Source organism: Dreissena polymorpha, chromosome 2 (genome assembly GCF_020536995.1).
Source record: "Dreissena polymorpha isolate Duluth1 chromosome 2, UMN_Dpol_1.0, whole genome shotgun sequence".
Taxonomy (NCBI): domain Eukaryota; kingdom Metazoa; phylum Mollusca; class Bivalvia; order Myida; family Dreissenidae; genus Dreissena; species Dreissena polymorpha.
The window spans coordinates 46020004-46037472 of record NC_068356.1 but is presented as its reverse complement, the minus strand read 5'-3'; the positions used below and the strand labels follow the sequence as shown (position 1 = coordinate 46037472).

Sequence of the window (17469 nt, the reverse complement as noted above, 5' to 3'; positions counted from 1 at the left end):
GCTGCTGATGATGATTTTGATGATGATGGTGTTGATGATGGTGGTGGTGATGGTGATGATGATGATGGTGGTGGTGATGATGATGATGATGATGATGATGATGATGGTGGTGGTGGTGGTGATGATGATGATGATGATGGTGGTGGTGGTGGTGATGATTATGATTATGATGAAGAAGAAGAAGAAGAAGATGATGATGATGATGATGATGATGATGATGATGATGATGATAATGATGATGATGATGATGATGATGATGATGATGATGATGATGATGATGATGATGATGATGATGATGATGATATTAATAATGATGATAGTGATGATGATGAAAAAGAAGAAGAAGAAGAAAAGGAAGAAGAAAAAGAAGAAGATGATGACGACGATGATGATGATGATGATGATGATGATGATGATGATGATGATGCTAATGATGATGATGATATTGATGATTATATTGATTATTATATTGATGATGATGCTATTTATAATGATGAAGAAAAAGAAGAAGAAGAAGATGATGATGATGAAGAAGAAGAAGATGATGATGATGATGACTATGAATATGATGATGATGAATATGATGATGAATATGATGATGAATATGATGATGATGATGATGATGATGATGCGGCGTAGGCGGCGCCGGTGACGGATTTCTAGTGATATTAGTGATTAGTAAATCAAAAAAGATAAAATGAGAACTGTTCAATATTACGGTATGATAATCATTGCCCAAAACACATAATTATAAAATTCGCTAGTAAAATCTGTAAATAAAAGAGGAGAGAATGACTCGCTGTGCTTTAAACCAAATGCTATCCAAAGTTTCAAACACGTCAACAGTTCATGAAAATGTGTAAGTTTTTGCGAAGGACAATGCCGAGTATTCCGAAATCGAAAATATACGCTATCGACTATCTCCGGAATCCTCCGCCAGCTAGATCTCGTTTCTTATCAACCAATCGTAATACATCAACTATCACCGGAAAATCCGTAAGGTAGAACGATTCGTCAATTTAAAAACTTCGGCTTTCGGTTTGATCAAGGTTTTTATTATCAAGTTGATTGAACTCGATTTTACAGACTTATGTAATACATATTTTTTACATGTACAAAGCCATTATCAGAAACAACTTTGAGCTGTACGTATGTACTCATTAAAGCTCAGAGCATTCGAGCAACCTCCGCGCAGAGATTTGACTGGAATCAGCATAGCTGGATTAAATCCCTGTCGTTATAACCAACCACGTGATGGCACTTGGTACACTACACACATTTCCCCGTTGTTATTTTCTTTTAATTTCGCAATTTGTTTTTATTATGAACCTGCTTCAGGCTTTGCAAGCTGCAAAGGGCTGACAGGACTTTTGGTAAAATTGTGTAATTTATGAAAATTTCGCAGACGTGAGAAAAGAAAAAAGATTTGCAGAAAAGAGATTTAAATTCCATTATAATTGTAATATAGAAGCATTTGACTGGGAGAGATGGTTTGGTTCAGACATACTGCAAGGCCAGCTTTGAAATACGTCGTCCATCATGTTGAAGTAACGTAGGATAACTCAATGCGGTCATCACGTTACGCTCATTTAATCTTGAAAATGCATTTTCCATTACAATATATATTGAACTGTTTGATATAATGCAAACTAGAGCTATGCTTTTGTTCAGGTGTTACAAGTACAAGTCGCGGTTATCGTGTATGAAATACATCGCCCGAAATCGGCATTATATAGACCGAGTTCAAAAGTGAACGTAAATCCACAGGCCGTACAGCCATCACGGCGATATAAATTCATTAATTCACATCGGTCAATTATCTAGAAGTATGTAATGCTCTAAAACATTTAGAGTTTTAATGCGTATTTGCACGTTTTATTAAACACCTTAATTCTTCGAACATTAGTATATTTTACTCTATTCTATATTACATATGTGCTTTAATAAAACTTCAACGTTTATTAAAGATAAGGTTACATTATTATCACTTGATATACATGTGAATACCAAAATAATTGCGTGTTTTGTAGACCAATGATTAAAAATAACGTTGACAAAATACAATTATTAAAAGGGCGATCATAAAGAGTCTTAATATACTAGTATTGAATATTAAATAACTTCACCCATAATGCCAAATGGGATTAAAAAATTCATTGCTGAATTAAACGAGCTTATCCCAGTGATAATTAATTTTATTTAAAATTAAAATAATATCACAATTTGATAAACAAATTCTATGAGATATATTTAGACAATTTTTTCTTTCAATTTATTCGAGATAAAAATACCGGTAATTTGAATACTGAGATTCGACTATTTTTTACGATAAACATTCGTTTTGTAAACATGTTTCCACAACATGCAACTTCCCGACTTATGCGTCGGTGTCCTCTTTATGACCAAATGGATCCTACAAATTGACACTGAGTGTTTGAACACCACCATGTTTGTTTTTCTGAGACAATATCATACCAACACAGTTATAATTTGTAATGCACAACAATAGTAACATACACTTTTCGAACATTAGTTTGACTGTGTTTCATTTTGTTTTGTATTACAAACTGAAATTAGTAAAATTGCGCTGAAACTGTCAGATACAGTTCAACGCATGTTACCTGCAAATAATACTGAAATGTAAGACCCAGATCGTACCAATGTACAGTTTAACTTACTTGAACTGAAGTAAATCGTCCCTTGCATGGCGATTAACCTGATATCGCTTGCTTTCTTATACACTGAAATGCATCCAACACAGTTTCCTTTACTGGAGTCAAAGAACATATGCGCAAGTTGCTTTGTTTACGCATGACGACAAACATTGCTCTTAATATCGTGTGTACAACTCCATTACCCGGTCTGGTGACTGGCATACCAAATTTTCAAATGTATCTTCCAATTTGAATTCAAGTACATGAATTGTATAGATGAATTGCGGTATTAGTAAAATTACGAAAGTATTGTGAAACAAAGCCATTGAGATTCTGTAATGTTTTAAGCGCGCAGGAAAAAACCTTTTGACTGCTTTCCAATATCTCCATGCATATATCAGAACGCCGATGTTGTTAATGACAACGTGCATTTGTGCTCCTTTATATGATATCTCGTAGAAAAATCGAACTTCGTTTATCGTTAGTTATCATTTTATGGTCTTATACATTATGCCTTTTTAACGTTGAATCAATGCGATTCGAAAGAGACAATTTGTTTATTTTAGATAGTTTGATGGAGTTTTCACATCAGTCGTTGTCGGAACTTTTAAGTGGTCTATTGTACTGTTACTGTCGAAATCAATACACATTTGCATTTATTTGTAAATGAAAGAAATGCGGTTTGTTTGTTTTAGATATGCTGGTGGCGTTCATTTATGGAAAGCGTTTGGAAGCCTTTCTAAATTTAATTAAATCATATAGTTACTGTCGTAGTTTTATATTTTAGGAATTTTATTTTCCGAGAGAAAGCAATGCCAATCAATATACAAGAACATAAGCCGTTTGAATCTAGGGTGTCAATAATTTGGCCATAAAATACTACATAACAATCGAAATATAAAAAGGTGCATATATCTTCGGTCGGAACATTTGTCTTTTAACCATGAAGAAAAATAGGGCTCCAAAAAAATGTGAACATTTCTTGTCTTTTGTCATAACAATTGTGAATAAAATATGTTTCGAAAAGTGAGGAATAGGATCCCGCGAAACTTTCATATCTTTCATCGGATAAAACATGAATGTGAAAACAAATCGCGTGTTGATAGGGTTGCCCGCAAAGATGTTTTGATTGATTTGTAAAAAATTGTTAAAAATAGCTCGTTTTTTTTAAAATAAGTATTGAAATACGGTAAAGTTATTGTTTATTTAATTGTTCTTATACATTAAAAAAAAGAAAGAACGCATGTCTTATTCTTTTTTAAGTATAACGTTGTGGAAGAAAACAACAATCCAAAAGAACCAATGTTTGCAATATTTTTTATTTCGTCTCATGAATAAATTTATGTTGTCCAAACAATGCGCGTATTATTCACATACTGGAATGTACTATTACCGGACTATACACAACCTTTTTTTATCATGGTTGTTGAAGTAGCGTACTATTTGTCGAAAAGTAAGATATCCGCATGGTCTTGATTGCAAACAAGTAAAAAATAATAGGTATAATTTGAATATGATGTAGTTTACACTTCAAAGGTGAATACGTTTTTGTTTTTAGATGTTGCACAGTAAATCTTAATCGGAGGCTTTCATAGCGCGAACAAAATAAGATGGATTGGAATGGTTCCTTATATTAGTAATATGACTTTAAATAATAATGAAGACATAAGTTATGTACCGGTGAAAAATGCTTTAAATTTCACATTTTACATTCCCTTCAAATAGCCTTGTATCCACACATCGTGTGATCTTTCATAATAAATTAAAAGTGCATTTGTCACATCGATACTTGCTAAAATTTTGTTTAAATACACATTTCTATGTTAATAACTGCGACCTGGGATTTGACGTCTACAGAAATAAAGAGTCAATCATAATTCTGTCATAACGTTTAATATGTGTAGAATCGTTAGTCATATCTGTGTCGAAGAAAGGGTTTGACAGGCAGAGATATTTCAAAATAGTTCAATACCAACATCTTTTGTACTTTCTAATGATGACGATATTAAGTTTTGTTTTGTATTTAGTAACAGCAACCTGACCTTTAGTATCCGGTAAAACACAGTCGTGCAACATTCTCTAATTGTCCTTTATAAGAATGCATAGTGTCATTAGAGTGTCTTCAGTACTTTTTAGTAATGGGTGGATTCAGTAATGCTGACTCACTGAGAGAAGAACGAACATCGCGGTACAAGGGTAAACCTATAGTCTTTTAAGCGGGAATCGGTTTGGGACTAACACACCTTTACTATGTTCTCTAATATATAGCCTGTCTTTCCGGAATTCTACACCGCAGAGTTTAGTATGAATAAAATAGTAAAATAATAACAAAGGTAACAAGCAATATGACAATCTGATTAATCAGAGTTCCCACCCATTTAGTGTTACTATTTAAATGAGTCTTAATGTCTCCACTTGACTGGCCATGTTGATATGTGGCGCAAGATTCCTTTTGGAGTCTGTAACCGAAATTTTAAACATTTTCAATTGTTTCTCATCCGCATAAAGGACCAATTCGTATGAGTTCACTAAGCGTATGTAAGCAGTAAGTTTGTCAAAAGTTGGTATCGTAGGATTTTATTTAGCGACAAATGTTATTTTCTAGGTTTTGCTAATTATTTAACAGACTTGTGATGTGATTTCTAGAAATTGATACATGCAGGTTTATTGTTTACAGCTCTTACGTTTCCCACTATTTAAAATGAAATACCTCCCTAATTCTGAACATTTCTGTTTAAAGATCAGAAAATAAAACATGACTTTCTTAATAAACTATAAGTTTCTATTTGTGATTTTTTGTTTTGTAATTTAAATTGTGTATTTGATTGTTATTTATTGGTTTCAAGTTGTTAACTTTATCCTTTTACGTACGCCATAGCGATACAGATGGTTTCTATATTTTGAATATTTTACGTGTTAAATAATTTCCAGTTAGAAATGTACAATTTATTTTATTAGTTGTTCGCTTGCGTATGTAATCATAGCGTTTAACAGCTTGTGCGACGACATTTGCCAGTTTGTCATTGATATCTGTACATATTGGCTGCTTTCGGGGAAAACGGGGCTTATGGGCTGCTTTCAGGGAAAACGGGGCTTCACAGTCCTACCAAGTTACTCCCAGAACGGCTAGATTTTAGCCATCGCTTATCAGCAGAACTAATCAGTGTAAACTGTTCTGTGGTCATAAAGCATACTCCCCTGTCAAGCTGACCACAGCCTGCTTGGCGAAAATAAATAAACCCAGGTGTCATCTCTGGCCAGATCTAAATCTGCCGCACATGTTTCCGAGGGTTATCGACCAGTGTAATAAGCAGTTGTGCAAAAACTTAATTGCCAAAAAAAAAATAAAAAAAAATAAACGGAAATGTATAAAACGGGTAAGCTTGAAATTTGTTAGTAAAATAATTTTATGTGCACCTTTGTTAGATTTTAAATTTGACATGAAACAAGCACCGAACATGTATTATGAAATGATTGAAATTAAAACTAATAGAAATTATATGATTTTAAAAGATAGTTTTCTTTACTCTTTTAGAATCTTTTTTGCTGAGAAGGGACCTCCATTTAACGGAACATACTATAGCAGCGGAAAGTGTCGTCCCTGATTAGCCTTTGCGGAGTGCAAGGCTAATCTGGGACGACACTTTAACCAAATGCATTAAACCCCATTTTCACAGAGCGCGGCTCAGATGAAATTAAAGAGCGTTTTAATATTTAACCACATCCCTTGGGTCGAGGATAGAAATACTCTGAAGCTTTTGATATCAACTTAATATTAACTAGAAATGGCGTGGCAGATGCCGACGCGTATCCCCACACCGCCCGTGTTGAAAGAAGAGATGTTCAGTATAAAAGTAACGTCACGCCAATTGGTGAATAAATGAAGAAGTTATGTTAAACCAAAATTTTGGGCCCCACCCCAACCCCCATTCTCCTCCAACACTATTAGCACTAGAACCTTGAAACTTACACACATGGTAGCTATGAGCATATGTGCGACGGTGCACTATTTGGAATTTTGATCTGATCCCTGGGTCAAAAGTTGTTATCATGTGCGTCGCATGTTGTAAGTAAACCGAGTTTTTTTTACCCATTTTACCCATTTATTTACCCATAACTTTTGACCCAGGGGTCAGATCAAAATTTCGTCACCATCACCGTCGCACATATGCTCATAATTACCAAGTTTCAAGGTTTTAGTGCTAACAGTGTGGGAGAAAATATGGTCCGATCAAAAATAAAGCGGAGATCAATACAATATCCCCACGTGTTTAAAAAAACGTGGGGATTAATAAACAGTCATAAATTACTTGTTAATATTTCATTTAAAAAAACTTCATGCATTGCTTAATCCGAATTAATAAAAATCCGAGATAAAAAGCAAATTTACGCGGAGCTTTAGGGTAGACAAAAACGAGTTGAAATGAAATGAATAAACCGAAAAAAAGAGAATCTGGATTGATCTATGGCAATCAGAACTGATGTTCAGGTCCCGCTGCGAATTTAACAAACCTTAAGTGTTTAAAATATTAATAAATTCATGTTCGCGTTTTGATTACCAAAGATTGACGAAGCAAGACATATACATTCAGACAAGGACGTGTATTTTCAGTCCAAAGGAGTGTTTACATAGCTTGCGGTTTGGAATTTGCATAAGTAACAATAAACGTTGTTCGAGTTTGTCGATATTTAGCTTTTACATTATGGTCGGTTGAAGATGAAACCAGTTGGAAACTCTGGGGGTGCGCATTTTCTTCCATTCATCCCTTCGTCCATCCCATTTCGTAATCACTGTGAAAAAAATTCATTTCAGATTTTGTTAATTACTTTGCGGAATTATTCAGCATCATAAGCGGATGTGTCATTCACACTCCCAAGGCCAAGGTCACACTTAGAGGGAAAAGATCGAATTTGTAATCTCTTGCTTATGATTGCTCAATGGCCGCGTCATTAGAGTCGCGTCCTGAGAAAACTGGGCATAATGCTTGTGCGTAAATTGTCATCCCAGATTAGCCTGTGCAGTCCGCACAGGCTAATGAGGGACGACAATTTCCGCTTTTATGGAATTTTTCGTTTAAATGGTGTCTCTTCTTGGCGAAAATCCAGTTAAGGCGGAAAGTGTCGTCCCGGATTAGCCTGTGCGGATATCATAGGCTTATCTGGGATGACACTTTTTTACGCATATGCATTATGACCAGTTTTCTCAGAACGGAACTCATTATAGGAAAAGGTTCGAGATTAATTTGAAGAAAGGAATATTCATAATTATGAGACAATGCGACGCGCGAAGTCCGTACTTCCTATGTCATATTCCTGTACATAGGTATATTGTTGTCCTGCCATTTCAAAAGATTGAAGGGATGAAATAACTTGGCGGAAACTTAAAAGACATGAAGATATCTGTAAATATCACTTGAAACTGGTCTGCTGATTGAAATGCCCCATTGACTGTCTATTAAGGCATGATTATGAAAAGTAAATTTATTGAACACCTATCCAAAAAGGACATACGAAATACTTAAACGTGCATGCACACACTTTCACCGAGGCATTATCGAAACCTAGGCAACATGTCGAGCCCATTGTCAATACTACCTCTAATAATTTGAGTCGCGTTCTGAGAAAACTGGACAAAATGCATGTGCGTAAAGTGTCGTCCCAGATTAACCTGTGCACTCCGCACATGCTAATCATGGACGACACTTTCCGCCTCAATTAGATTTTTGCTGAGAAGAGACTTCATTTATACGAAAAATGTCATAAAAGCGGAAAGTGTTGTCCCTGATTAGCCCGTGCGGACTTCAAATTGAAAAATTGAAAAATGTATAGCACACCATCTCCACATGGTTAATACTGCTGGGAAATGATTTTAAAATTGCATTTTCTTACAAATTAACCTGCTATTTTATATACGGACACATTTAAACACTTATAAGCTATATGGACGTTTAGAAACGTATTCAACAAACGTGTTATCTTTTTTTTCAAAAATCGATCCAATTGTCGAAATTGCGAATCGTGAATCTCTCTGATTGATTCAGTTTTTTTTAATACACTCCAATATGTGACTGGCTGACCCCTGATGACTGACCGAGTGCCTGGTTGTAGACCAATTATATATAATGCACCTGGTCATATGATACAGCGAAGATCTCGCGGTTATACATTAAGTATGATGTATCGTATCCAGAATTATTCATTTAAATCATTGCGACCATATGGCCGTTCGCCGTCTTACACCAACCCGTGCATAGCTACGATAACAATCTAATAACAAGTGAAAGTACAACGCCCCAACCTTCCCCTTTAAAACTTCTCATTTACAGTGTTTTTCGCAAAACATGATCCAAAGACTAAAAAAATGCCTCCAAAAGCAGCAACACAATAATATAATTTGCAACAGACACAAACGCAACGCGACTCAAACAGCCAAAAGCCCATCATAAAGCTATAGTATCATTGCCAAAATTAAAAATAACGGACACGATCAGTATTTGAGCCACTCTGTGTAAAAACGTGTATTCATGCATGTGCGTAAAGTGTCGTCCAAGATTAGACTGTGCAGTCCGCACAGGCTTATCAGGAACAATACTTTCCGCATAAACTGGTTTTTCGCTACGTAAAGACTTCATTAAAACGAAAAATACAATAAAAGCGAAAAGTGTCGTCCCTGATTAGACTGTGCGCACTGCACAGGCTAATTTGGGACGACACTTTACGCACAGGCGTTAAGCCCCGTTTCACAGAGCGCGGCTAATTTATTGAACGTCTCTGAAACCGGTATTTCCTCCAAATACAGCACATTTTCCTAATCCACGATGTTCTTAAAAAAGTCTTAACTTGAATAGCGAACACCGTCGCTTATGTCCCAATCCACAGGTGCAGACGGCGCTATTTGGTGTAAACATTAATGTTTTTTCCATGACATTTCCTTGCTAGAAAAGTTTGGGTTACAGTCATGACAGTACTTAATATACATGTATATAGAAACTTATCATTCTATTATTATAAATTGACAAGAATTCTATAAAGTTTATGTGGCATACTATTTATGCTATCTCAACTTGTTTATATGGACATTAATAGATGTACCGGTACATTGAAAAAGTAAGGAATATTCAATTGTTTACTTCTGAATAATGTGATGTGTGTAATGGAAAATATCTTCATTATAATTTTATATAACATAATTATAATTATGCTCTGAGATCATTACATACTCTTCGCATTTATATACTTTCCATTACATAGTTTAATTAACATTAATTAATATGTTGTTCAATTCAATAATAAACTATGTACATGTTCTGTTCTGTTCATTTTATTTTAATCCATCATTCAAATACAAGCACGATGCTCTTTATTAAAATGTGCTTTAGTTAATAAATATTATCTCGTTGATACCTTTTAAAATGCATTCCCCTGTATTTTTCTACAATCAAAATATTCATTTAGTGTGTGAGCGATGTTTAACCCTCTGAATTATCAGCATTCTACAGCAATATCTTGGAATTAGATATGGCCAATAAATACCCTAATGTTATGACTTCCAACAGTGACCAGCGTTTCACACCACCTTGATAATGACCCCTGAATAGTTAAATAGATAAGACCTGATCTTGTGGAATCTATGGAGAAAGGAGTAACCGAGAAGGACTGTTCATGCATGTCAAATAAGTGGTGTCCCAGATTAACCTGTGCACAATGATAAGCCTATGCAATTCGCACAAGGTAATCAAGGACGACACTGTCTGATTGTATGGTGTTTTTCGTTTAAAGAAATTCTATGGTACTGGGATGACAATTAATGCATATGCATTAAGCCCTGTTTTCCCAAAATGAAGCTTAAATTATCTTTTCTATTAATGATTTGAAAAAAAAAAGATAAAGTAGATAATAACTTAAAAATAACCTCGCTGACGAGGCAAATAAACAAAATCACTTTTAAATCAAATAAACAACCAATGAGTTCTAAATTTTAACCTTGTGGCATTTTTTAGTAAACATCTTAAAGGGAACTTTTCACAGTTTGTCATTAAAGGGGCCTTTTCACAGATTTTGGCATTTTTTAACTTATTCATTAAATGCTTTATATCGATAAATGTAAACATTGGATCGTAACAGCTCCAGTAAAAAATCAAGAATAAAATTTAAAAAAGGAAAAGAACATTTCCCGGTCCAGGTTTCGAACCAGTTACCCCTGGAGTCCTGCCAGAGTCCTGAAGTAAAAACGCTTTAGCCTACTGAGCTATTCCGCCGAGTACACAGAGTGAACGTATTTTATACATTATATAAGCAATCTTCGTAGTTTCACAAAATTTAACGACAAAAACAGAACTCTCCAAATTATTCAATCGTTTCGCGTTGCAACGCTTTATAATTTTTAGGTTTTAAAATCGTCAAAAGATGCATATAATGGCTATATTAGACCATGGTAAATGTTCAGTATTACTGTTTCCTCACAAATATCATAACTAAAACGAAAATTTGCGAATCTGAAACAACTTTTTTCAATTTTGTCAATTTACCAAAGCGTGAAAAGATCCCTTTAAATGCTTAATATTGATAAATGAAACATTGAATCTTAAAAGCTCCATTAATAAAAAATAAGAATAAAATTAAAGAAACAAAAAAAGTTACCCTCAACTGTGCTCGAACCACTGACCCCTGGAATAAAAGTCTATCGTTTAGACCACGCGGCCATACAATGAGAGATGTATTTTATACTTTATAGAAGCAATCCTCGTAGTTTAAAAAAAATATAACGAAAACAACAGAACTCTAAAATTTTTAATCGTTTAATTTTGTCAATTTACCAAAACGTGAAAGGGTCCCTTTAATGTTTTCAGACTTGCACATAGAATGAGTTCAATACACTGTCAGATCTTACATCATGAATAACTTACAGGTTTAGTGGTTTCCTGTTAGCCTGGGGCCAGTTGATTTAAGCCCAGGAAACTCAATTTCAAAAGTCGGTAACAGTTGGGCTAAAAAGCAGGGCAACTGGCTTTTTCAAAGCTTGAACAACTCAATCCAATTAAATATAGAATACAATTGGCGACTGTGGATCAATTCGGCCTAGGAAATGATTCAATTCCGGCTCACAACAAGACATGATGCATTAAAAGTCTGTCATGTCGGCAAAATTGTTGCTCAATAAATTAAAGAAAATAGATAAAGTATAAGATACACATAACACAACATGTACATGATTCTAGGCTTGTTATTCTTTAGCAAGGCAGCCGTATTTTCGAAAGATGTTTGCCAGTGCAGCAACCAATTGCGAAAAAACAGACATATTGTTATTATTATGTCTAAGTTATCTCTATAACATAAATATGAGGATAAACAGTGCACACACATCTCGACCTGTACTTTAAGACACACTCTTTATAAATTGGAATGGGTTGTGTTCATTTCAAACTTGCGATATAAAAAAATATAACATAATTATGAAAACTGAGGTGCGTCTAAGATTATGCAATAGCAAACAACTTCAGTGCCTTCAGCGCTTTGATTGATTTAAATCAATCAACATATATAACTAACATTGGTAAATATTTATTTCGTGCTATGTTCTTATTTGTTTTTAAAACCCAGATGATGATGGCCAAGATGGAACATTCAGGAACTTTGAAGGGATTTTCTCGCTGAATTGGAGAATAATATGAACGGACACTTCAATTCATGGGTGAACAATGTATAAGGCATTGATTTAAGACCGCCATTTGGAAATTACTTTATAAAAAGAACATTCTTCACAGTTAAGCATTTTACTATTTAATAAAAGCAGAGTTCGCTAGTTTGTGTTTCGCACTTTCAAAGGGCATTTTGATCTAAATTGAGTCTTGTTATCGTAGTTATTGATTTGATCGATAGGAATCAATTGTTAATAATGATCCTTTACCTAACCACCAACAACCAAGACTGCATGGTTTTGTCATATGATAAGCATGAAGTTTCTTGCAATTTAGTATTTGTACTAATGTTTTGTCCATTTTATTTGTTTAGTTTGACCATTACTTACGCCATTAACCAATAATACTTTTTCGTTGGTTTTCTCAAATTTTAGTATATATTATTGAAAGTGTCAACGTTTCAAGAGCAAAAACTAAAAGCTGGCGAAGTATTTCGATACTTTTAATGGCATTTGCTAGAACTCTTATGATTAATAATACCAATATTTTATTGTGAAAGACCATTTATTGATCAGACAATTGCCATAAGCTTTTAAAGAAGTTTGACTCACACTTACGCAAACAAACAAAATCATGTTTAAAAAAAACATATCAAAACCTTAAAAGGTTTGTAAATTATGTCATGTTCCGTATGTGGAGAGCGTGCGTTAAAACCTCGATTGTATTTACCAACTATTCGTTGTAATAACAGGCATGCACATTACTTAATGATTTTTCCTAAATGTGACTTCACATTCTATGAGACTAGCCGTTACTCATATGTAGGAGATATGACAATGAAACGTTCAATGAAAAACAACCAACTAAAGACGACAACGCATTAAGTATTAAATATAATTTACAAATACAAAAACATAAAAATAAAGACAACTTAACAATTTTCACAGTTGGTTAAGATTACATAAAAGAGAACTTGAAGTTATAGTAACATAATTTAATCGATAAACATATCTCATATTTTGGGAAGAATCGCATATATGCATTAAGTTTCGGAATGGCACTTTTATTCTTGCTTGCTTTGAATAAGCAAGGTAACAGATTAGCAATTATTAGCGTAAATTAAACACGCCAACAAAACAGTTCTACATAGTTCTACAGTATTTTCTAAAAATCGCATGTAGAGTATTACCTAGTGACATTTCTGAACACCGGCTAAGACTCTGTCGCGTGTATTTATTGTGCAAAATGTATACCATCTTAATGTAGTTGAAAGGAAAACTGTTGTAAATGTAAATAAATGCACTTGCACATAGGAACAGCATGTAGTATTTATTGATCTTTTTAAATAAAATTAACTAGACAATTTACATTATATCCAAGTTTTATTATTCTATTTAACAAGACGAGTATATTTTGTTCACAATAATTAAGTGAGGCGAAACGTTACATTTATGGTTAACCTAAAGACGGAAAAAACTATGATAGGCCAATCTCTATATGTCCTGTGGATTCAATAGACAACGCGGCTATAAACAAACAACATATATAAATAAGGACGAAACATTGCAGAGTACTGAACAGTGTCGCTTGGATCTCACAAAACTTGTCCAGTGACCAAACAAAGTCACTTACAAAGTTAACATAACCCTTCAGAAAACAACCCTCCACTGCCTACAATACGTTGGCCAAGACTAAATATTTGATTATCCATGACGGCTATCAACCCATACACTTGTCATGAACGCTCTAATCGGCAGTGAAACTAAAACAGCATTTCCTCTAACAGCAGTGAGCGACAATAATTGAATCATATGGCATCATTTGAAATGCGGTCACATAAAACGTATGTTTATATAACTTATCACGAAAAAATGATAATACACATTATATCAATCTAACAATGAAATATAAAAAAATCTTCTTAGTCAATGAAACACTTAAAAGCCCATAAACCCTCAAATCAACGAATATTTCGTACAATATTTTGAAAAATAATGTTAACATAAAACATCAATGTTCCTAATAGCAAAAGCCAAATTTCAAGGCTAGATGTGGCCTTGTCACATAAATTAAGCAAGATAAAAAACGCTCTTTTTCGTGTTTTGCGGAAAAATATATATAACACGTGTTCATGTACCAAGTTAGTGTTTGTGTGTCGTATGAAAAGATATCGTTGCGGAAATTTAAAATGGAAATATTGTGCCACAAAAAAAACGAGCATTTTGTATGTTACCATACAAAATCTAGCGTTGAAATTTTGGCTATGGCTAAAAGGAACACTGATTGTTTTTATGGGTTAGCTTTATTTTTGGAAATATTTTTCTTAACATTCGTGATTTTAAATATTTATGTTACTTGAAACATTGCTTTTTAACTAAAATATTGATTCATAACAATAACTTATCAACCATACGTCACTAGCCTGTACCGATTAATACATTTTTAAATGCATGCCAATAATAGTAAATCATTTACGAAAGTGCCAAGTCGTGTCTGTTGTTTAACCGTTTTAGGAATATTTATAACTAGACACATGAATCAGTTTTTGCTTTGTACGGAATGATACAAATATATTAAATGAAACTGAATATTCAAACATATTGCCGGAAAAAGGACAAAAAACTTAAAGCCGCACGCCATTGTGTTTCATATTTTATTGTCCGGAACAAACGCTTATTATTTGCATAACGATTGCACTTCGCCATTATTTGCTAAACTTTAAAGCTTTTTGGTATTGTTGAAATTCCATCGCTCGCTGTATTTGGATCATGTTTAGATTGTGTTTTAAAAAACATTTAAGTGACTTCATATTTATTCATAATGTGTCGTTTCCAAAATTAGGCTAGGTCACGAGTGCATGCTAACAGTCATACGCTATTTATTGTAAAAGTTTGAGAGGCACTTTTTATTACTTTATTATAAACTAGCAAACGGCGATCTGTACTACTAACCGATATCATATAGTCGAACGGGACCTTATCATAGAAATATAAAAAAAAAAAAAATCATTAGCTGCAGGAACTGAAGTCTTAGGTGATAATGAAATGAAGAAAAAACAAGATATGTATTTGTCAGAAACACTATGTCTCCTTTTGCGCCGATTTGAAGCTATATATTTGACCTTTGACCTTGAAGGATGACCTTGACCTTTCACCACTCAAAATGTGCAGCTCCATGAGATACACATGCATGCCAAATAGCAAGTTACTATCTTCAATATTGCAAAATGTTAAAGTTTGACCAAACCAACCAACCAACCAACCAACAAACAAACCAACAGACAGGGCCAAAACAATATGTCCCCCACTATAGTGGTGGGGGACATAAAAACTGAGAAAAATGCATTCGAAGGAAATTACAATTTGACACATTCATATTAAGAGCAAATTCGCTAACGTTCAGCCAGCTAGGCATTACAAAAATTATACTTATATTCAATAGCACGGAGAAAAACAGAACTATATGAGCCGCGTGAAATGAAACTTTGTCTTATGCCACATGCGACCAGTGTTTTTGGTATAAAATTGGCGTATATACATTGGAACTAAACATAACAAAACACATTCAATCACTAGCCCGATTTTATCCATAGAATAATGTTTGGGTTTAATAACTCGTCTTATCTTGCCGATGATATTGATTTATGAAGCGTATTCAAAATAATGCTCTGGCGTGGGTTTGCGTACACTGTGGTCATGTATAAAAACGACACGCGATCAGTATTTTAAAGATACTCGATTTTTATATAGTATTTGAGTTAGATCAATTTATTATGGAACCGTGGGAATATGTATGGATTGTAAATGCCATCGATTTTTCCCTTTAATGTGTTTTATAATACACTTCTTCATGAAAAAACAAGTAATTCACTAACACTCACGATGAACTGAAACGTAACGAATACTTGAACATTATCTATTGAACATTAGAAAAATCATTTATTTATAAAAAAACAATTGTATAATGTGGCCTTATGTTGACAAAAACAATGATTAAATGACGTGGCCTTATAAAAAATTATTAATTTATTTACCTAGTCTTCTTCGCCATGTACTGTAGAGCAGATAGGCCAAAATGCCTTTTATTAGTTACACTCCTTTAGTAATTAGCTTAACTTTTACTGATATTAAATTTGATCGTCTTGTGTATCATGGGTATGTAACAGTCACTGTTTGTATTAAAGAGGCAGACAGTCCAAGAAAGACCACTGTACCGAGGGGTCATAATTTCATGTTGTCGCGGGCAAGGCTCGTTAAGGGTCTTGCTTTTATAGTGTACATGCACTAGAAAACGTTGTGTTGGAATCAAATAAATAGAAATAAATCGCGTTGAACGCTGAAATGGAGTTGTGTACGTTTGTAATGTTTCTAAGACTACGTGACAGTACTTTTGGTGTATCGTGATCGCAAATCAAAACCTCCAAACAAATGTCTGAAATCACAAGAATGATACCATCGGGAAAGTTCAAAATAATTAAAATACGTGTACTGGTATTTGTTAAATTGAACACAATGCCCAAAGACAAACAAAAACCGATATTATCTTCCACTGTTAATTAATGGACACTGGCGTATTCGTGTGCAAATAGATTAAAGCTCTCCAAAATAAAAGAGCGAATGAACGGCCACTAGATTAGGCTTAGAGTTGAGTCAATAAAAGCGATTAGCGCGGCAAACTTGTATTACAAACATGCGGGTTTGAACGTTCTTGTGATTTAGCTGCAATACCGATACATGATATGGCATTCAATTATGTTTTTCGAGCGATGTCTTAAGTAGAATCCTACTAACGACGATTTATCAAATGTAAGCCTCTAATGGTATGGAACATCTAATTTAATGTTACTGTAATAAATGCAAACGGATATATGAATTCAATGAAATAGGCAACCAAATCCCCCCCCCCCTTCAGTCAATTGATTCTTATGTAAACCGTTATAAGCGCTTGCGCATAAAATAGTATGTTAGCGTTTTCGATCTATGAACATGTTTTGACAAACGTTAATTAATGATAGACAAAGTGAATAAGAACAGTTGATTTCAAAATCCCCAAAACACATATGTTTGTCTATATTGTTTTGTAGTATTGATGTTGTTACTTTAACTGTTTAATGAAACGGGAAGTAACCGCTGCTATGTTTTATCCAGAATATGATTGCGTTTACGTCCCCAAATCCG

General features: G+C 34.0%; 1 protein-coding gene across 1 annotated transcript in view; it reads right to left on the bottom strand.

Annotated features, from left to right (window-relative positions):
• LOC127870287 (uncharacterized protein 5-like) overlaps positions 1-2897 on the bottom strand; it is a 29594-nt gene extending 26697 nt beyond the window's left edge. Inside the window, exon 1 of the mRNA XM_052412915.1 lies at positions 2679-2897. Within this exon, the coding sequence (XP_052268875.1) occupies positions 2679-2787 (109 nt within the window). The 5' untranslated portion in view covers positions 2788-2897. The remainder of the gene's footprint in view (positions 1-2678) is intronic.
• Positions 2898-17469: the final 14572 nt, after the last annotated feature.